General features: G+C 35.5%; 1 protein-coding gene across 3 annotated transcripts in view; it reads left to right on the forward strand.

Annotated features, from left to right (window-relative positions):
- Window positions 1-23,221, forward strand: part of TFG (trafficking from ER to golgi regulator) — a 40,530-nt gene extending 17,309 nt beyond the window's left edge. For 2 of the 3 annotated variants that reach the window (XM_053565786.1, XM_053565787.1), the window contains exons 5-8: window positions 2,386-2,553; window positions 6,542-6,682; window positions 18,845-18,943; window positions 22,410-23,221. In XM_053565786.1, coding sequence (XP_053421761.1) covers window positions 2,386-2,553; window positions 6,542-6,682; window positions 18,845-18,943; window positions 22,410-22,795 — 794 coding nt within the window. In that variant the 3' untranslated portion in view covers window positions 22,796-23,221. The remainder of the gene's footprint in view (window positions 1-2,385; window positions 2,554-6,541; window positions 6,683-18,844; window positions 18,944-22,409) is intronic. The other variant, XM_053565788.1, reaches the window with a different exon arrangement.
- The last annotated feature ends 30 nt before the right edge of the window (window positions 23,222-23,251 follow it).

Consider the following 23,251-nt stretch of genomic DNA (forward strand, 5'->3'; position numbering starts at 1 on the left):
AGAAAAATTCATTTCTTCTCTACATCTTGGAAATTATGCTATGTATTGTTTCTTTGTGTGGCCATCTTCCTAGTCTTTGTGTCCTACCTGACATATTTTATAAGGTGATGTAAGAATAATACATTCTGTGTTTTATTTTTAGAGATAGCTATAATTTTGTTTTTTGTTTTCTTTTTAAATTTTCTTTCGCACTTAGTATGATAACTTACTACTTGGCCACCTGCTTATGTGAAAGTTTTAAAGCTTCTAAGCTCTTAGACTGTATCTTGGTTTAATAATCTTCTCAAGAAAAATGGCATCAATAAACCAACCAAAAAAACCACAGCAGACACTGAGAAGTCTAGTGTGCAAAAGAAAGCTGCCAGTCAGCTGTCAGTACTATTAAGAACCTGCAGGTTATTATCATCAAGAAACATGTGGTCACCTGTGGTCTTCAGTGCTCTGCTTCTGCAATGGTCCTTACATACTGGATTGACCTGTTGCAGTTATCTTTTGTAGCTTATGGAGCCAATAGTAGGCAAATGAACATACATTGTGTTGCCTGATAGATACAGGTAACAGTAAGTGAAAAGAAATAGGTAGAGAGAAATGGTAGTGTTGTGAGGTGGAATAATTCACAATTCTTGTAGTATTCTTTTGGGATGTAGTCTTGGGATGGAAGTTGGTGAGGAAGGTAGATAACTGGTAGACGTATTTTAAGGGAGTATCTGTAGGACTGTTTAATTCCCAGAAACTTAGGAAACATTTGGGTAACCTGGAATGGCAAGTTAGGAATGAATGACAACTGTCAGCCAGTGTTTGCTGGGAGGGTACTTAACCACTTGGTACTTAACATTTTTTTCACAGGATTGATTTTTTTTACTGATGATGGGTGATCTGATAACTGATGTCCATTTACTAACTTGGTAACAGAAAAAGATTGATAATCATTGTTTCTTCATTGAGTAAATGGTTAGCAACATTCTTTTTGTTTGTTTAGGTTGTGTTTATTTAGTTATTTATTTATTTTTTGTATTTGGCCCTAGATTACTGTTTGTAAAATGTAGGTTATTCTTGAATAGTATAAATGCCTGTTGAGTCTTAATATCCTTAGAATAAAAGCATGGTTTTAAATTTAACCTGCTCATAATATTTAACATTTTATTTTTCTCATTTTAAAGAATTTTTTATGGAAAAATTTATATATAAAAGTATACATTATAATGAATTCCATAAGCCCACACCCAACTTTATCCGTTAATTAATTCATAGTCAATATGTCATCTGTACTCCTTCACACTTCAGCTCTTCCCATGGTATTTTGAAGCAGATCCTGTACACATCATTTCATCCATGAGGATTTTAGCAAGTATTTTAATAAGCATTTTAAAATGAGAGTTAGCAAATTCAAGGTATGTTTTTAATTTGCTATTTGTAGAAGATTAAGCATGAATTCTAGGTGACTTGAATTTCATGTAATTTAATAGTGGACCAATGGACAATAGAAATAAAACCTAAAAGTTGAGATTATAACCTTGGTTAAGCTTCTTACTCTTTTATTTATTTATTCTTTTTTTTTTTTTTTGCAGTTTTTGGCCGGGGCTGGGTTTGAACCTGCCACCTCTGGCATATGGGGCTGGCGCCCTACTCCCTTGAGCCACAGGTGCTGCCCTTTATTTATTCACTTTCTACTGTCACTTTTTTTTTCTTTTTGAGACAGAGTTCACTTTGTCACCCTCAGTAGAGTGCTTGGCGTTCAAAGCTCACAGCAACCTCAGACTCATGGGCTCAAGTGATTCTCTTGCCTTAGCCTCCCGAGTAGCTGGGACTATAGGTGCCCACGACAACGCTCTGCTATTTTGTAGAGATGGGGTCTCGCTCTTGCTCAGGCTGGTCTTGCACTTGTAAGCTCAAGCAATCCACCCACCTTGGCCTCCCAGAATGCTAGGATTACAGGTGTGAGCCACTGCACTGGCCTAGCTTCTTATTCTTTTTAAAATAGGAAAACATTGGTTCCTATAACTTACTTCCTGGGTGCTCAATATGTATCTGATACTAGGATACAGGTTGCAGGGCTCTAAAAAAAGAAAAAGGTAAAATATTTTTCTCTGTTAAGGAGTTTTGTTTTTGTTTTTAATCCCATCTAATAATTCTTAGGGAAGAGGGTAGATAATAATTTATTTGGAAAAGTTGTTATTTGTGTTTCTTTTTGTCCTTTTCCACAATTTTAAAAGTAAAAATATAAAGACAAAAGTAAAATGATCCATAATCCTGTGTTCAGTGATACTCTCAATATTTCAGACTATAATTATGCACATATATATTTCTCTACCTTATATTTTTCAGTCTTGTTGAGTATAGATAAATGGAAACAAGTTTTTGTTTATTCCTCTGTTCTTCTTGTAGATACTGTAGATGGTAGGGAAGAAAAAGCTGCTTCTTCTGATTCTTCTGGAAAACAGTCTACTCAGGTTATGGCAGCAAGTATGTCAGCTTTTGATCCGTTAAAAAACCAAGATGAAATCAATAAAAATGTTATGTCAGCATTTGGCTTAACAGATGATCAGGTTTCAGGTAAGTTAGTTCGTACCTCCTTCCTATCTATTTTCATATCAGATCTCCTCCTTTCCATCTTTCTTTAGTGGAAGATAAGAGTTTACAAGTCATAAGAGTTCTGTTCAGTAAATGTTAACTCTGTATACATCTACGTAAAACTCTGTAAGTCAAGGAGTAGATCATTTCCAGCATATCAGAAAGCTTTCTTGTGCCCTCTCCCAGTCAGGTGTACCCTTTGCCTAAAGAATAACCACTATTCAGTTCAAGTAAATTTTATCGAAAGTAAAATTTAGAAAGTTTTTAAAAAATGTGAACTATTTTATGATCTTATTTCATTTGTTGCAGGATTTAAATTACATTTGATAGGTCTTATTATCTCTTCTGATCTTAGAGAAATTAAAAGTTAGAGAAATAAAAACTATAGATTTCTAATTTTCTTTAGTGTAGAAAGTGCTTTTATATGAATAAGCTTCTAACCTTAAAATAGCACTTATATTACTCTTTTTGAAATTTTTGGTTGTCCTTTCTTCAACAGTTTTTCTACTTTCTCGTGGGATTCTAATTACAGATACATTAGTGAGCTTAATAGTGTCTTCTGGGTTTCTGAGGTTCGTTTTTCTTCAGTCTTTGTTTTTCATATTGGGTGATTTCTGTTGAACTATCTTTAAGACCCACTGTGATTTCTAATAAACTCTAGCAGCTTAAAAATTTCCACATTTAATAAGAATGTATTTTCCTTTAATTCTTTTGAGTATTCTTTTGTTTGAGTCTTTACAAATATTTATAATAGCTGCTTGAAATGTTTGCAATGTCCAATATTTGGGCCTATTTGGAGTCAATTTCCATTGGCTGCCTCTTCTTGCACCCCCAGTATGGGTCACATTTTCCTGTTTCTTTGTACATCTGATAGTTTTTGGTTAAATAGTGGTCATAGTGGTTAATATGTTGTAACTTGGGATTCTTTTTATTCTTTTGATTTTTTTTGTTATTATTACTCTAGCAGGGAATTAATTTGTATGGACTTGTCAAGCTATGTAACAGAGAAGCGGGCTCTTCCAACTTTTCTTTCTAAAAGAAAAAAGATAATTATTTGAGAAAAGGGAGTTGTAAAATAAAGGGAATATGTGTGTCATAGTAAACTGTGTATGTATTGAGGGAGATAAAGGAAGACAAAGGGTGTTAAAGGAAAAAAATGTGGAGGATTACATAATTGTTTCGAAATAATTATCCTTGGCTACAAGATCAGTAACAAGGGTGATACCAATTCAAGGTTGGACAGGCAGTTGCTGGGCAGATGTCCTTGCAGAAGTATTTTTATGTAGGGTTGCAGTGGTCTTTGTGCAAGGTTGTGGTTTTCACTGTCTTTTTAGTAGCTTTTATTAGTTATATAAGCATGAGGACTCAGTCTTCGTGGCCTTTCTAGGCTGTATTTGTCATAGTTTTTTTTTCTTTAGACATTAGTGACTCCATTTTGATTTTTGTTAATTTTCACATAACTGAGAATTACTCTCTTTCTCCCCATGGTGTGTGGCAGCTGATAACCCTGCTCAGTCCTTTGAGCTCTAGGTGGTGCTGCCTTTTTTCTGAGCCCTCTAGGTATCTACTTTCCCTACCTCAACCCTGTTGTTCACAGGGATTTGGGCATAGTTTATACTTAGATTTTGGGTCTTACCCTACCCTTTCATGGTGCTCTCACTCCAGGGATTTTTTTCCTCAATTTTCAGGTACTTGTCCAGCCAAGATGTTTTAACACCGTGGTTTTTATGAGGGGTCAGGGTTTGCAATTCTTATCTATTGTAATTCCATTGGGGAACCTCTTCTGGTTCTGCCAACATTTGATCGATTGCTAGTTATTTTTTTCTAGTTTGTTCAGGTTTTTAGTTGTTACCAGTGGGAGAATTTACCCAACCAATTTACTTTATTATCAGTAGTTAGAAATACAGCTTTCAATCTATTCATTTTGGTATTTCTTTTAATGCTTTTATTGGATGATGATTCACAAAAGAGAATTGTGTGAAATTCTGAAAAAAGAGAGACATTTTTATACCGTGCTTGTTCTTGGCAAAAAAAGACATCAAGTAAGTGATATATACAAAAAACACATTTTTAGAGCAACTGAAATACGAGTTAACATCTCAGCTACTTATTATTTAAGACTTTAGGAAATGCCAAATACAGGCGTGAACGTTATGTGAGAGGTCAGACTTAAAAGTTTTGATTTAAATTTAGTATATGTCAGACCTGAATATTATAGTCAATATGATTCACATTATTTGAAGACCATTTTTCTGATAGCTTTTGTATGTTGAATTGGAGTAAGAAAAATTGTATATATAGATAACAGTCATGATACTTTTGTAGTTCTTTAGGTGTGATGTAGCATAAAAAATTTGGCTATCCCAATGTGGAAAATGGGAAGGAAGGAGGAAGTATTACAAAGATAGGATGAGCAATATGAACTGTAATAAATTACAGGAAGGGAGGAAAGAAGAGTCAAAGTGATATATTTTAAGGGTAATAGAACATTGTCTCTTGTAGGAAGAATTTCTGTACGTACATGTATTTACCTACGCATATAATAAATGTATGTAAAATGTTGGTAAATGGAATTCATCATCCACTTTTTTACCCCGGTGGTCATCGGTCTTTCTTGGATTACTACTATTATAACCTAGTTTAGGTTCTCATTAACCTAAACTGTGTGCTGCCAACTATGTGCCTAATACAGTGGTAAGTTCTGGGGATACACCAGAGTAGAAATAGAGATTTGCCCTCAGTGAAATTAGTCTACTAATATAGCAAGCACTTACTGGAACTTTCTGAATGGTAATAACTTTTTCAAGCTTTTGCTGTATAATCGCTTTTATAAGCACATGCCATAAGCTTTCATCAACTCATAGTAACCTTATAAAGCAGGAATTAGTGCATCTTTTGTATGTATGAGGAAATTGAACACAAAAAGAGGTTAAGTAACATGCCCAGAGTGATATAGCTAATAATTGATAGCACTGGAATTTGCATCTAGGTAGTCTGGCTCCAAAACTCATGCTTTAAACCACTCTTCCATGTTGTCAAACAAAAAGAACTTAAAAGGAATAAGACATATCTACAGTTGTCTTCAGAATATCTTTTTGACCGTCACAGCATTGGAACTATAGTATGTTTTCTCTGTTTACTTCTGTGTTCATTATTTTGGAAGAATTCAAGTGCAGCCATGTATAAGATAGAGTGCTAAACTTGGTGAAATAGACAAAAAGAATCAAAAGTCTTGAGCCTGGCCAAAAGGGCCTGCAGTCTTAAGAGGCAAGATGGGAGCTGTTCAGAAAGGAAAAAAAAATTGGTATGAGTTATAATAAAGTAAACTAGGGTAGTAGTTTAGTGCAAAAACCTATTTATGGTTCAAGAAGGCTTATAAGAAGTGTGGAATTATAGATGGGTTTTAAAAAATGTTGTATTTAAACATGTGAATGTCATATTTAAATATGTGGGGGCACAGTGGAGAGGACAGTGATAAATGAAATTGAGGCCCAAACCATTTAGACATTGTGGGAATAGGGAATAGACAAGTTTAGCTGAAGGGGGGGGGGTCATGTGAGTATGGGAATTGTGAGAAAGAATGTGTGTATGCTTGAATACCAAACCAGAGGGTTGAACTTACTTTATGGGCAGTGGAGACCCATCGAAGAATGAAGTGATACATCTGATCTATAAAGTATATGTCATGGCAGAAAGAATATTAGTATTGTAGATAAGAGTTTTGGTTTTTTCAGGGGAAGGTTAGGATTTAGGAATATAGCACTCCACAATTTACAGGGAAGGATTTCCAGGTGTAGCTTTGGATTCTTAAGAGATTGGAGCAAAGAAAAAAAGGAAGAACATAGTATTTAATGTAAAAAGCTGTATTTATGGTGATATATTTTAGACTTTTTAACCGAACTTCTTAATAGAGCTTGCTGAGGAAAAGCCTTGTATTGGCCACTAAACTGATTTGTCATGACCATTTTAGGGCCACCCAGTGCTCCTGCAGAAGACCGTTCAGGAACGCCTGACAGCATTGCTTCCTCCTCATCAACAGCTCACCCACCAGGGGTTCAGCCACAGCAACCACCATATACAGGAGCTCAGACACAAGCAGGTCAGATTGAAGGTAAAATAGAGTTTAGAGGACGTAACGTGTATAGAAATGTCTATTGCTATTTTTAGTAATGGTGAACAACTCAGGTACGCAGTCTTGCCATGAACATAGTTGTAAAAAATGTTGATTTACTGACATGACTTGGTGTTAAAAAACAAACAGAAAAGATGTCCAGTATTATTCTGACTATTGAAAGAAAAAACTAAAAGAGGGTTTAAATGAATATACATATTGAGTGAAAAATCAGGAAGGATTCTTAACAGTCCCTGGTCACTGGTGGACCGTTGGGGAGAGTGAAATTTGGAAGGGTGACTTCACACTTCGTTTTGTATAATGCTTAGGTGCTATTGGATCTCCCTAACCCTTCCCTTCAGGAACTGTGCAGTTTTATAATTCAAAAAGATTTTTCAAATAGAGGGAGAGTGTAACTTCAGTTAAGTATAGTTGTTTTTGAAAGATTAATAGTTCTTTATATTTTTGTACAGTTATAAGTATATCTTCAATGGAAAAAGCAATGTATTTGAAGTCAAACTTCTCTAAATAATATGTCCTTGGATGAGTAATTTAGATTCTCTGGGTTTTGATACTCTTTCACTGTAAAATCTGAAAGTTGGACTAAACAAGTGGTTTCAAAAGAGTCTTTAGTTCTGAATGAAATAAAACTTGAAAGCTTAGTACTTAAAACAGGTAAAAGGATCATTGCTGTGGCTGAAGGGCCACAAGTTTCAGATAACAGGCCCTGAAGTATCTCATTGAAATCCCTGGTGTTCTACAGAACGTAACTAAATATTTAGTGACCTCTAGGGTGCCTTTCAGATAGTAAAGTAAATATTGCAGATATTAAAACTAGTATTTCTGTTAGTTCTCTATGCATGTTAGGACCTTGAAAACTATCCATTCTGTTTTAAAACTGAAATACCTCAAACTAGTGCCAGTGGTAAAATCTAGCATGGGATACTGATTTTAGGATCAAGTTTAAAACTCTGACTTTGTATAAAAGGGTCAGATGGTGGTATGATATATTTCTAGCACCAGAAACACGTGATTGAGATTATCAATTAAAAAAAAATCACAGCCTGAAATATACTGGCCACTTTTGGAATAGAATCCTGTCTGTGGTAATACTTACAGAGTTGTCCATGGAATGAATACTAGTATTAGGAATTAAAATGCAGGCAATAATTTGGTGATGAATGAGTGGTTTGGGAAGAATTTCTGACAGCATAAGCCTTTTCTCAACCAACTTTAGTTCCACCTCTGTATCAAAATATAACTGCTGAAACTGTTAACAAACTAGAACCAAAGCAGATGACAGTTGGAACAGAGGGGCAAAAGCAGAGTCTGGATATCATGAGAGTATAATCCTTATATCAGGTAAACTAGAATTATTTGATTTTTAGAAAATAATTTTTTAAGTACATACTTTTGTAAAATGGTAATTGGAAGGAAACTTGTACCAAATAATGTTTGCTGCAAAGGAACGGGATTTAAACCTTCTCTAGCAGTATCTAAAATTAGGGGTTTGTTTTCATTGAAAATTTTTAAAATAGATAAAAGTTTAAAAACATGAAAGGATTTACAGTGAAAAATTCTCTCTCCCACCTCTGTTCCCCAGCAACTAAGTTCCATTTTATAGAGCCATTACAACAATACCATTTGATATGCATTTAATTCCTTTGGAGTGGCATAAATTATATGCCTTGCTTCAAATGTTACTTTTGGCTTACATTAAAACATACAGTATGGTATCAAATTGTATGGTTGTTAATACGCGACATTAGTCAAATGATTAATAACCTAATTCTAGATCGGTGCTGTCCAAAAACAGGGGAAACCACATGTAATTTGAAATTTTCTTGTAGCTACCTTAAAAAGTTCAAAAAAAGGTAAAATTAATTTTAATGCATTTCATTTTCCCCAGTATATTAGGTATATCAACATGTAATCACTAAACTACAGGTGCCTACCACAACACCCGGCTATTTTTTTGTCACCGTTGCTCCTGTGTGTGTGATGATGCTGGCATAAACAAACCTATTGCACTATCAGTCACATAAAAGTATGGCACAGTCAATTATATATAGTTTTTAATACTTGATAGTGATAATAAATGACTGTTACTTGTTTGTATATTTATTATGCTATACTTTATCATTACTTTAGAGTGTATGCCTTCTACTTATTAAAAACAAAAAAAAGGTTAACTGTAGAACTAATCCTTCATTCAGAATGTGTTTCAGAAGGCAACAGCAGGGCCAGGCGCGGTATAGTCCCAGCACTCTGGGAGGCTGAGGTGGGTGCGTCTCCTGAGCTCACAGGTTCGAGACCAGCCTGAGGTAGAGTGAGACCCTGTCTCTAAAAATAGCCGAGTGTTGTGGTGGGCACCTGTAGTGCCAGCTACTTAGGAGGCTGAAGTAAGAGAATCACTTGAGCCCAGGAGTCTGAGGTTGCTGTGAGCTATGATAGCATAGCACTCTACTGAGAGTGACAAAATGAGACTCTGTCTCCAAAAAAAAGGCAACAGCATTGTTACAATAGGAGGTGTCAGCTCCGTATTTGTTACTGTTTCTGAAGATTTCCAGAGATTCAAGATATAGAGATGGAAGGCAGTGATATTGATCATCCTGACCCTAGATAGGACTAGGGTAATCTGTCTGTTTGTGTCAGAGTTTAAAAATTTAATTTTTTTAAAAAGTCAAAAAACAATAAAAAATTTAATAGAAAGTTTATAAGATAAATTTAAGAAAAAAGTTTATAGGATAAGTATATAAAGTAAAATACTTTTGTAATGCTGTTAATATGTATATGTTTTAAGCTAAATGTTATTACAGAAGAGTCAAAAAGTTTTAAAAAATAAGTTTATGAAGTAAAAATGTTGCAGTAAGCATGCCTACAGTTAATTTATTGAATAAGTAAGATTTTCTTATAAATTTAGTGTAACCTAGGTGTGCAGTAATGTACCAGCCTTCATATTCACTTATCACGCAGTCACTGCCTTACCTAGAGCAACTTGTAGTTCTGTAAAATTCATGGTAAGTGCCCTTATATAGATGTACTGTTTTTTTTTTTTTTTTATCTTTTTTTGCCATATTTTTATGTTTAGATACTTAGTAAGTTTTGTGTTTCTGTTGTTTACAGTGCTTACTACAGTAACATGCTGGACTGGTTATAGCCTAGCTGCAGTAGGCTGTACCATATAACTTTGGTGTGTAGTAGGCTGTACAGTCTAGGCTTGTGTAACTACACTCTATGATGTTTATGCAGTGGCACTTTTCTCAGAACATAACTCTATCAATAAGCAATGCATGACTTTATTTTTTTATTACTCAAAACATCACTTACTATAAATAATGAGTGCACTTTGCTTTCTTCATTTAGTATATTCTATGGATCTCATCTTTCAAGTATGTAAAGATGTTCATTTTTTTTTTAATAATTAAACAGATTGTTGAATTAAATATCGCAATACTGAGACAGAGTCCCGTTTGGACTTGAATCACTTAATGTTGAGAGGTTTGTGGAAACTGACTTTTAAGTGAAACAATATACAATGTGAGGAAACCAGGTTTATGATAGGTTAACCGATATAAACGAATTTAGTTCTTACAGCCTATTTCTGGTCACAAAAACATTACCAGACTTCTAAATAAAGACCCAAAACAAATGTGAGAGATAGATACATTTTTAAGAGCGATTCATAAATACAAGATAATTATTTACCCATGGTCACAGGTGTCTGTAGCCTATCCCAGCAGCTCATAGCAAGATGGGCAACAGTTCTGGGTGGCTGCAATGCCTTTACAGGGTTCACTCACACACATGCACACAAGCACTCTCACTCAGACTGGGACCATTTAGACAGGCCAAGTAACCTAACATGCACATCTTTGGGAGGTGGGAGGAAACGGGAATACCTGGAGAAAACCATACAGACATAGGGAGAATATTAGAACTCCTCACAGACATAGCCTTGGCTGGAAACTGATTTTTTTTTTGTTTTTGCTCATCAAAGTTATAATGAAATAACATCGATTGAAACCATGTTATTTGATGATTGCTGTAAAAGGAATACTTTGCAGAGATAGAAATAAACCTCTGAAATTTTTAACGCTAGGAATGGTATTTTCAAAATGTGTTTGTAGCAGTTTAGGAAGACAGACCAGACATCCAAAAAAAAAAAAGGAAAACATTGAGAGGAATTGTGCTCTATAAATTTTTATTAAGAAGAACAAGTATGTTGTAGGAGTTCCTTTGTCATTGATGGCAATAGTCTACTACATGGAACCTTGATCTCAGTCTTTTTTGGTGATGAGCTGAAGCAGCAGAACCTCTGTAAGTTGACCACCCAAGGGACTGTAACAGACTGGTCAACAGAGGAGCTTCCTTTGAGTACATGTGGGGCATGTCTGGCACACCATCTAGATGAAGGGCGCACTTACAACTTTGACTTAATCTGTATAAAAACAAAGTATGTAAACAAAATGTGTCCCCCCCACCCTCAATATTCTGAAACTTAAAAAAAAAATGGTTAAGCAAAAGTAAAAAAAAAAGATACATCAACTGAAGGAGGTGGTCAGTGCAGGGAAAGTGGTCAACTGCGTAAGTTCTACTGTATTTATATTATTGTTTTGCACATGTATCCCGTGTTACCAGATTTCAAAATAAAGACCCAAAACAAATATGTGTTATAGTTAGATTTGTAAGAAAGATTGTTATAAAACAAGATAATTATTTACCTGGTTATCCCAGTTCAGGGTCACAGGTAGTTGTACCCTATCCCAGCAGCTCATGCAAGGTGGGCACCAGTCCTAAATAGGATATATGTGCAAAACTACTTTGTAAACTAAAACTTGGTGGTTTTGCCTTGGTTTTAGTGATGGTTCTTAGTTGTTGATGTTCCTTTTCTTAGCTGTTGAACTCAGGTAAGTTGCTTAATCTTTCGGTATCTGCAGTAAGGATTACTAATGAAGTTTGACTTTTTCCCCCATGTATTTATTAACTATTTCCTGTTTATTTTTGTATTGTGGAATTACTTATTCTAATTTCTCAAAATCAGAATCCTTTGTCATATGCTATACATGTTTCTTCCCCTTAATTATATTTCTGTAGCTAGTTAGCTTTTTATTTTAGATATTTGTCATTTCTATTCTAAAAGTTAGTTATGAGATATAATTCAAGATTAAGGTGGTATTAAATTTGGTTAACTACTGTGCTACCTTTTGTGGTATTAGCCAAAACCATTAAGAAACCATTTCAGAAACTTTTGTGGGTTTTTTTTGCGGGGGAGGTCATATTTGGAAAAAAGGTTAATAGCTTGTAGTTCAGCAGGTTTTATTTTTATTATAAAACACATAACTGCTTACCAGGAACTAAGCTGAATATAATAGAGGCATCATCTTATTTGGACACTGTTAAGAGTTGAGTAGCCAGTACAATAGAGTTGGGTCTGTGTCTTGATTGGAGCCTGTAAGTGCTAGCTGCCTACTATACCTCAGTTTGAGTGGCGTTTGATAATGCATTTACTTTTTTTCAGCACTTATCTCATTTTTTGGATAAGTATCCCATTTACCCATCATGTTTTGATGAATAAAAGGTAGTGTGGATGTTTTTTTAAAGAATAAGTCAGCATGATTAGTTTATTTTATTTTTTTTATTGTTCGGGATTCATTGAGGGTACAATAAGCCAGGTTACACTCATTGCAATTGTTAGGTAAAGTCCCTCTTTTTTTTTTTTTTTTTTAATTGTTGGGAATTCATTGAGGGTACAATAAGCCAGGTTACACTGATTGCAATTGTTAGGTAAAGTCCCTCTTGCAATCATGTCTTGCCCCCATAAAGTGTGACACACACCAAGGCCCCACCCCCCTCCCTCCGTCCCTCTTTCTGCTCCCCCCCCATAATCTTAATTGTCATTAATTGTCCTCATATCAGAATTGAGTACATAGGATTCATGCTTCTCCATTCTTGTGATGCTTTACTAAGAATAATGTCTTCCACGTCCATCCAGGTTAATACGAAGGATGTAAAGTCTCCATTTTTTTTAATAGCTGAATAGTATTCCATGGTATACATATACCACAGCTTGTTAATCCATTCCTGGGTTGGTGGGCATTTAGGCTGTTTCCACATTTTGGCGATTGTAAATTGAGCTGCAATAAACACTCTAGTACAAGTGTCCTTATGATAAAAGGATTGCTTTCCTTCTGGGTAGATGCCCAGTAATGGGATTGCAGGATCAAATGGGAGGTCTAGGTTGAGTGCTTTGAGGTTTCTCCATACTTCCTTCCAGAAAGGTTGTACTAGTTTGCAGTCCCACCAGCAGTGTAAAAGTGTTCCCTTCTCTCCACATCCATGCCATCATCTGCAGTTTTGAGATTTTGTGATGTGGGCCATTCTCACTGGGGTTAGATGATATCTCAGGGTTGTTTTGATTTGCATTTCTCTAATATATAGAGATGATGAACATTTTTTCATGTGTTTGTTAGCCATTCGTCTGTCGTCTTTAGAGAAAGTTCTATTCATGTCTCTTGCCCATTGATATAAGGGATTGTTGGCTTTTTTCATGTGGATTAATTTGAGTTCTCTATAGATCCTAGTTATCAAGCTTTTGTCCAATTGAAAATATGCAAATATCCTTTCCCATTGTGCAGGTTGTCTCTTTGCTTTGGTTATTGTCTCCTTAGCTGTACAGAAGCTTTTCAGTTTAATGAAGTCCCATTTGTTTATTTTTCTTGTTGTTGCAATTGCCATGGCAGTCTTCTTCATGAAGTCTTTCCCCAGGCCAGTATCTTCCAGTGTTTTTCCTATGCTTTCTTGAGGATTTTTATTGTTTCATGCCTTAAATTTAAGTCCTTTATCCATCTTGAATCAATTTTTGTGAGTGGGGAAAGGTGTGGGTCCAGTTTCAGTCTTTTACATGTAGACATCCAGTTCTCCCAACACCATTTATTGAATAGGGAGTCTTTCCCCCAAGGTATGTTCTTGTTTGGTTTATCAAAGATTAGGTGGTTGTAAGATGTTAGTTTCATTTCTTGGTTTTCAATTCGATTCCAAGTGTCCGTGTCTCTGTTTTTGTGCCAGTACCATGCTGTCTTGACCACTATGGCTTTGTAGTACAGACTAAAATCTGGTATGCTGATGCCCCCAGCTTTATTTTTATTACTAAGAACTGCCTTAGCTATACGGGGTTTTTTCCGGTTCCATACAAAATGCAGATTCATTTTTTCCAAATCTTGAAAGTACTGTTTTGGTATTTTGATAGGAAAGGCATTGAATAGGTAGATTGCTTTGGGAAGTATACACATTTTAACAATGTTGATTCTTCCCGTCCATGAGCATGGTATGTTCTTCCGTTTGTTAATATCCTCTGCTATTTCCTTTCTGAGGATTTCATAGTTTTCTTTATACAGGTCCTTCACCTCCTTCATTAGGTATATTCCTAGGTATTTCATTTTCTTTGAAGCTATGGTGAAGGGAGTTGTGTCCTTAATTAGCTTCTCATCTTGACTGTTATTGGTGTATACAAATATACATTTGTTATTTTCGGACATTGATTTTATATCCTGAAACATTACTGTATTTTTTGATGACTTCTAGGAGTCTTGTGGTTGAGTCTTTGGGGTTCTCTAAGTATAAGATCATGTCGTCAGCAAAGAGGGAGAGTTTGACCTCCTCTGCTCCCATTTGGATTCCCTTTATTTCCTTGTCTTGCCTAATTGTATTGGCTAGAACTTCCAGCACTATGTTGAATAGTAAAGGTGACAGAGGACAACCTTGTCTGATTCCAGTTCTAAGAGGAAAAGCTTTGAGTTTTACTCCATTCAGTAAAATATTGGCTGTGGGTTTGTCATAGATAGCTTCAGTCAGTTTCAGAAATGTGCCACCTATGCCTATACTCTTCAGTGTTCTCATTAGAAAAGGATGCTGGATTTTATCAAATGCTTTTTCTGCATCTATTGAGAGGATCATGTGATCTTTATTTTTGCCTCTGTTAATATGGTGGATAACGTTTATGGACTTGCGTGTGTTAAACCAGCCTTGCATCCCTGGGATGAAGCGTACTTGATCATGATGAATGACTTTTTTGATGATAAGCTGTAATCTGTTGGCTAGGATTTTGTTGAGAATTTTTGCATCTATATTCATGAGTGAGATTGGTCTGAAATTCTCCTTTTTGGTTGGGTCTTTTCCTGGTTTTGGTATCAGGATGATGTTTGCTTCATAGAATGTGTTGGGGGAAGATTCCTTCTTCCTCAATTTTTTGGAGTAATTTCTGCAGTACAGGAATAAGCTCTTCCTTGAAGGTTTGATAGAATTCTGGAGTGAAGCCGTCTGGACCAGGGCATTTTTTGGTTGGAAGATTTTTTATTGTTTCTTTGATCTCAGTGCTTGAAATTGGTCTGTTCAGGAGCTCTATTTCTTCCTGGCAGAGTCTAGGGAGAGGGTGTGATTCCAAATATTGATCCATTTCCTTCACATTGTCAAATTTCTGGGCATAGAGTTTCCTGTAGTATTTAGAGATCATCTCTTGTATCTCTGTGGGATCAGTTGTTATTTCCCCTTTATCATTTCTGATTGAGGTTACTAGAGATTTTACTTTAATATTTCTTGTTAGTCTGGCCAATGGTTTATCTATTTTATTTATTTTTTCAAAAAACCAACTTCTTGTTTCATTAATTCTCTGAATGATTCTTTTGTTTTCAATTTCATTGATCTCTGATTTGATATTGGATATTTCTTTTCTTCTACTGAGTTTAGGCTTAGATTGTTCTTCTTTTTCCAATTCCATAATATCTCTTGTGAGATTGTTGATGTGCTCTTTCTGTTTTTCGAATGTAGGCATCTAAAGCGATGAATTTTCCACTGAAAACTGCTTTTGCAGTATCCCACTGGTTTTGGTAGCTTGTGTCTTCACTGTTGTTATGCTCAAGGAAGTTAATGATTTCCTGTTTTATTTCTTCCTTCACCCATCTGTTATTCAACAGAAGGTTGTTTAATTTCCATGCCTTTGGGTGGGGTCGAGCATTTTTGTTAGAGTTGAGTTCCACCTTTAGTGCCTTATGGTCTGAGAAGATACAAGGTAAAATTTCAATTCTTTTGATTCTGTTGATATTCGTTTTGTGTCCCAGGATATGATCAATTTTGGAGAATGTTCCATGGGGTGATGAGAAGAATGTATATTCTTTATCTTTGGGGTGGAGTGTTCTATATGCGTCTATCAAGCACAGTTGTTCTAGGGTCTCATTTAAATCTCTTATATCTTTGTTTAATTTCTGTTTAGAGGATCTGTCCAGCTCTGTAAGAGGAGTGTTAAAGTCCTCTGTTGCTATGGTATTATCAGATATCATATTGCTCAGACTGAGTAAGGTCTGTTTCAAGAATCTGGGAGCATTTAAATTGTGTGCATAAATATTTAGAATTGAAATGTCTTCTTGTTGTATTTTTCCCTTGACCAATATAAAGTGACCGTCTTTGTCTTTTTTGACTTTAGTTGCTTTAAATCCACATGTATCTGAAAATAAGATTGCAACTCCTCTTTTCTTCTGAATTCCGTTTGCCTGAAAAATTGTCTTCCAACCCTTGACTTGGAGCTTTAATTTGTCTTTTGAAGCCAGGTGTGTTTCTTGCAGACAGCAATGGATGGCTTGTGTTTTTTAATCCAGTCAACCAATCTATGTCTCTTCAGTGGGGAATTCAAGCCATTAACATTTATTGAGATAATTGATAAGTGTGGTAGTATTCTATTCATCTTATTTTGTGAGAGTGCATTGCTTAGTTTTATCTTTTGCATCAGTGTGGAGATTAGGTTCTGTTCTTTAATTTCTGAGTTCTTACTTTGCTGCTGATCCATTGTGGTTGTCAGTGTGCAGAACAGGTTGAAGTATTTCCTATAGAGCTGGTCTTGTTGTGGTGAATTTCCTCAATGTTTGTATATCCGTAAATGATTTGATTTCTCCGTCAATTTTGAAGCTTCGCTTAGCAGGGTACAGAATTCTGGGCTGGAAGTTTAAGTAGATTAAAGGTAGATGACCATTGTCTTCTTGCTTGGAAAGTTTCATTAGAGAAGTCTGTGGTCACTCTGATGGATTTGGCCCTGTAGGTCAACTGGCGCTTACTCCTGGCAGCTTGCAGAATCTTTTCTTTTGTCTTGACTTTGGACAGGTTCATCACAATGTGTCTTGGAGAAGCTCAGTTAGAGTTGAGGCGACCTGGGGTCCGATAGCCCTCTGAAAGCAGTGTGTCAGAGTCTTTGGTGATATTTGGGAAATTTTCTTTTATAATATTCTCTAGTATGGCTTCCATTCCTCTTTGGCATTCTTCTTCCCCTTCTGGGATTCCTATAACTCGTATGTTGAAATGCTTCATAAAGTCCCATAATTCTGACAGTGAACGTTCTGCTTTCTCTCTCTTCTTTTCTGCCTCTTTTACTATCTGAGTTATCTCAAGAACTTTGTCTTCTACCTCTGAAATTCTTTCTTCTGCATGGTCTAACCTGTTGCTGATACTTTCCATTGCATCTTTAAGTTCCCTGATTGACCGTTTCAGTTCCTTCAGCTCTGCTATATCCTTTTTATATTCTTCATATCATTCATCTCTTATTTGATTCTGTTTTTGGATTTCCTTTTGGTTATTTTCCACTTTATTTGCGGTTTCCTTCATTGTTTCCATCATTTCTTTCATTGTTTTCATCATGTGTATTCTAAATTCCCTTTCTGTCATTCCTAACATTTCTTTACAAGTGGAATCCTCTGCAGTAGCTATCTCATTGTCCCTTGGCGGGGTTATTCTGGACTGGTTCTTCATGTTGCCTGGAGTTTTTTGCTGATTCTTCCTCATGAGTGATTTCTTTTATCTGTTTCCTTGCCCTAATTTTCCTTTCACTTCCTCTTGCTCTTTAAGTTCTTGTGCCTGTGGACATTTCCCAGCTTCAGAATGTCCCGGTGTCCTCCCTACAGATCTCCCGGTACCTGCAGGTCACAGCGTGACAGAGACTGCTACTGAGACCACTGGTATCTCCAGGAGATGGAACTGCTGAAGTTGAGACCCAGCATGATTATTTTAAAGATTAAAACATCATTTAGATTTTAAAATACAAGTTTTATTGCTCCTCTAGACATTAGAGCTAGTTAAGTTTACCATTAAAACAACTGAGAAAAAGAGTTGATAATGACATAAACCAATAACCTATGGTTTTTTCATAGGAACTGTGGTCTGCTGACCCCAAATAGGACAAACAGGACTCCCATGTCCAAAAACACATACATCCCCAGTGTTGAACAGGTCTGCCATTTTTAAAAAGGGCAGTGAGAATCATTTAGGCTTTGTTAGATTCCACAAGATTGGCCAGGATATTCAGGTGTTAGATATTTATAGAAAATCAAACAAATTCCAAAGGTATCTTTGAGTTCTGAAGCAAAAGACGTTATACAGTTCCTTGCTACAAAAGCATCTGTTTATATGGTAACAGACATCCATACCTTTGGATGGCAAGTATAATGAGAAAGATTTAAATGTTACTAGTGGTTTGTCCCTTTTCTCGGGTTTTTATTTATTGATGTTCTACTCACTTGATTTTTTTTTTTTTCAGAGACAGAGTCTCACTTTATCGCCCTTGGTAGAGTGTCATGGCATCTCACAGCTCACAGCAACCTCCAACTCCTGGGCTGAAGCGATTCTCTTGCCTCAGCCTCCCGAGTAGCTGGGACTACAGGCACCCGCCACAACGCCCAGCTATTTTTTGGTTTGCAGTTCAGCCGGGGCCGGGTTTGAACCTGCCACCCTCGGTATATGTGGCCAGCGCCTTACCGACTGAGCCACAGGCGCCACCCCACTCACTTGATTTTTATTAAACATTAGTAGTACTTAACTGTTGGCAGTTGGGTTTGAAAGTATTTGTTTTTCTGGACTTTATAAAATAGTAGTAACTGCTAGTGTTACATAATATTTGTTACCATTTCTTTGAGTTAATCCACATAGTTAATGACACACTTCCTAAATTGTTCATTCTCTTCTTCATAGACATTTAAAAGGCAACAGACATATTCTTGTATATTTATACTTAGTGTGTTCATGTGTTTGGATGGGGAGAGAATGTAAGTAAATGTGCCTTAAAAATAATAATACGTCAAATTAAAGCTGCCTCTTTTCCTTGTTCTTTTTTCTTTCTTTTTTTAGGTCAGATGTACCAACAGTACCAGCAACAGGCTGGCTATGGAGCTCAGCAGCCACAGGCTCCACCGCAGCCACCTCAACAGTACGGTATTCAGTATTCAGGTGAGCAGGTGTTGAAAGGGAGTTGAGTCATGGTTTTTGATCTGTTTCTCTTAAACTTCAAGGTCTTCATCTTCATACCTTAATTTGTAAGACTTCATAAGAGGTAATAAGTATTTTTTGAGGAAACATTTGTTTTACTTATTTTAAATATTTTACTTTAATATTTTGTTAATCAACATTTTAATTTTCTCTTGGGTAAATAAAATTTATAATAGTAGAGGATTTGATAGTAACTTGTAGCATAATAAAGTTTTTAATACAAAGCTATCTCTTACTAACATGGTCAATATACCCCTTAGGTAACTTAGAACTACAAAAAATGCGAGATTTTCCCTCCTCCCATTTATCTGTAACACATAATTCCATTGTACTCTTAGCAGCCATTGAAATGTTAACAGTTCCCTTCTATGTGTAAGAGTGAGTTTACTAAATTAGAACTCAAGTAAGGTACTTAAGTTTTTAAATCTCTTGAGTGTAAATAGGAATACTAAAAGCATACATAAAAATAAAATTGTATAAAATGTAATTCAAGCAGCTAAGAGCATTAAGTTTAATTGTTGTAAATAAACATCCTGGATATTTTTTGTTTTACCATTTGTCCACTGAAGATTATATGTATTTAAATATGATAAATCTCTTTAATGTAGCTTTGGTTATAATTCTGATATTTTTTTACCTTTATGTTAAAGTTTGTATTTAGCTCTTATTTTACAGCTGAAGATTTTTTATTATCAAAATTTTAGCTATAATTAAAAATAATTTATGTAAGTTGATCTTGTCTAAATTCTATTTTATGGAGTTTTTGTACTACCAACCAGAGCAGGGGATCAGCAAACTATAGTCAGAGGACCAATCTGGACGGTTGTTGCCTGCTTTTATAAATAAACTTTTATATAAACACTTCTACACCTCATTCATTTTTGTATCATCTATTTGTACTCTGGCAGTATCGTGGCAAAAATGAGTACTTACAACAGAAATTGTTAAGACCCATAATGCATAAAATATTACTGTTTAGACCTTTATAGAAAAAAGTTTGCTGGCTCCTAACCTAGCCCATAAAATTATCTCACTAATTAAAGTTTGACATATTTTAACACACAGCAATTTTCTTTGGATCATATTTTCTGTAGAGTGATTTAAAATGTAGCTATTAGATTTTAATTGTATAAAATAGATGGAATGAACTTAAGCTTGGATTATGATGGGGGAAAGTTATTTTTAGGATGTAGTTCTTTCAAAAAAAAGTGTTATAAATTATATTATTCATAGAAATAGACTTTCTGAGCTGAAGAGATGTAGTTATCATTTAATCCAAGGGGATTTTAGCCCTCAAGGTGCTTCAGAATTCCTGGAGTGCTTTTTGGTGCTAGGGCCTCACTCGCAGAGATTTTGTTTCATTTAGTTAGGGGTGCGGGACTCAGGCTTTGGTATTTTGAAAGCATCACAGATAATTCTAATGTGCATCCGTGGACCTTTGATCTTGTCCCACCTGCTCATTTTATAAATAAGGCAACAAAGGTGCTAAGAGGTGATTTGTCCAAGTGCACACAGCCATTCACTGGGGTTCAGTTCTGATGTCTTTGTGATTAAGTAATTCCTCTGTATCAGTCTCTGTTCTCCAGCCTAGACTGGGGCTTCGCAGACTTTTTTCTGTAAAAGGTTAAATTAGTAAATATTTTAGGCTTTGTGGACCATATGACTTTGACCCTAGACTGTTTATTGGCAGAAGCCACATAATTTCCGTTTCTTGCTATTTCTAGTGGTGCTCACTGAAAGTTATTTATTTTGGGGCACGGTATGTGTGGAAGGGAGACTATACACAGAATATTGCCACATTATGATCAAGAGACTATTGGGCTGCTAATGAAATGGCATCTTCAGCCCTTAAGGTTATTCTGTCTCCTGAGTAATAATTAAGGATCTGTTTGGTTCCAGATTCTGTTAAAAGATATGTATATATAGATCTCAGGTGCTAGGATGAAAAGACAGCTATTCTTTCCGTTGTTGCTCACAGTTTTAATTGAATAGGTATTTTCAGTATAAAGAAGTTGAGTCCATCTGTTTCTCAAAAAATTTATAGCAAAAATTTATGTTAAAAAGTTCTATTTAAAAAAAGTTTTATATATAGGATAGGAGGAATTTTATGACATTTAAGATTTTTTATGAATTGATTTCAGTATCAGATGCTCCTATGAGTAAAATGCTTTAAATATTTATTTATTAATAACCAGGCTTGCTCTTAATTTTATTAGGGTCTTTACTCTGAGTAAAAGTTAGTTTTTTTTTTTTTTCAAATTATTATCTTTGTATTTCTGATCCCACTAGTCCTATTAACTTGAATTTGATTGAGAGATATGGAAATAGTCAACTAAATACTTGGAAACTCTAAGAGGTGGTGGTGGTGATGGTAGTAACTCTGGACCATCTTTGATACTGTTGATTTGCCAGTTTCCCTCTGTGACCTTTTTCAGTTTTGTTCATGGACTGTGTCATAAAGGTTTCTTTCATGAGTAAATTTTGAACCCAGTTTTCAAGGTGAGTTCAGAATATACTCAAATTCATTCAAACCTTTTTTTTTGTTAAATGCAGGGTTGTACATATTTTAATAATTTTCTTATGTATCTGGTATTTAATGCTGACAGGATTCCAGTCAATGGAGAGGTTTCATTGCAAGTAGCTGCAGGTGTGTTTCATGGTAGAGATAAAAGTTTTCAGTGAAGCAGACTTTTCTTTTAAAAACCATTACATCCTAGTAGATAATGATAGTAGATGTTGATTTTTGTGGGACAATATGGTATGCTTTTTATATGTGTCATGCTGTTGCTAAGTCAAAATTTTGAGTTGTAAAGGCAAAACTAACAGATACCACATCTAAAAGAAATGAAAGATTTTAGGGATTGTGAAAATAGCACTTAGTATTTATTGACTATTTATTGACTTAGTTTTTAATAAATGTTAAAGCATCTCATTAGTGTGGTAAATGTATTGTTTGATTTAAAAATATTCTTTGCAATGTGTTCTTACTTGGACTATTGTTAAGTTTCTCAAAACCTAGTTAACAACGATTTAGCTTTTGCATTATTGGTTTTCCTAGAAAGTATAATAATTTTTTCATTTATTATTTGAGCATCTCCTTTATTCTAGGAATTATGCTAGAACAGAAATTTGCTCTCAGGAATCACATAGCATTGAAGCATTTATAATGAAGATACATGTTCGTGGTGACATCTAGTAAAATATAGTGATTTCAGTTTAAGATTACAGGGCTTAAAAAATTGTAGAAAATACCTTTTTCAGAACTACTTGGCCTTGAAGTAATATTATGTGATGGAATCTACCACTCTACTTGTTACATAAATATTTGTTATATTTCTCATCAGTTTTGGTCCATACCATTAAGACTAATTCTTAGGAAGACTTTCATTCAAAGAGAAATAATATGTTATTTATTTTGCCTTTTTAGCCAGCTATAGTCAACAGAGTGGACCCCAGCAACCTCAACAGTTCCAGGGCTATGGCCAGCAACCAACTTCACAGGCACCGGCTCCTGCCTTTTCTGGTCAGCCTCAACAGCTGCCTGCTCAGCCACCTCAGCAGTACCAGGCGAGCAACTATCCTGCACAAACTTATACTACCCAAACTTCTCAGCCTGCCAATTATACGGGGGCCCCTGCCTCTCAACCTGGAATGGCTCCAAGCCAACCTGGGGCCTATCAGCCAAGACCAGGTTTTACTCCGGTGCCTGGAAGTACCATGACCACTCTTCCTCCAAGTGGCCCCAACCCTTACGCACGTAACCGTCCTCCCTTTGGTCAGGGCTATACCCAACCTGGACCTGGTTATCGATAAGGAGGCTCGGCTACATTGATTAATGTAGCTGCTAGCTATTTCCCTCCCCAAAGACTCCAATACTATTTTAATTTGTATTGAAGTTCGGAAATTTAAAAAGCAGAGCATTTTTTATGATATCATTGTTGCTGTTAATTGAAAGTATAATTTGCTGGAACATAGACCAAAATGAAAGTTTTTTCCTCCCTGCTTAAAAATGTAGCAGCTTCCTAGTTATTTTGAAACACTACTCTTACATGTGTGTAAAGTGATTGATTTTCTAGCTTCCATTGTCCAGAGGATATTAAAATGCTAGGTTGAGGTTTAGCCTTCTTACTTGGCTTTTGACTATTAACATGATGTACTAAAATAGAACCCTTTGAAAGGACAACTAGATATTATGTATAAAATGTAACATTGATAGATTAATAAACATGATTGAATCCATTAGTGGTCTTGAAATGTAATCATTAACAT

The sequence above is a fragment of the Nycticebus coucang genome, chromosome 16 (genome assembly GCF_027406575.1).
Source record: "Nycticebus coucang isolate mNycCou1 chromosome 16, mNycCou1.pri, whole genome shotgun sequence".
NCBI classification, from domain to species: Eukaryota; Metazoa; Chordata; class Mammalia; order Primates; family Lorisidae; genus Nycticebus; species Nycticebus coucang.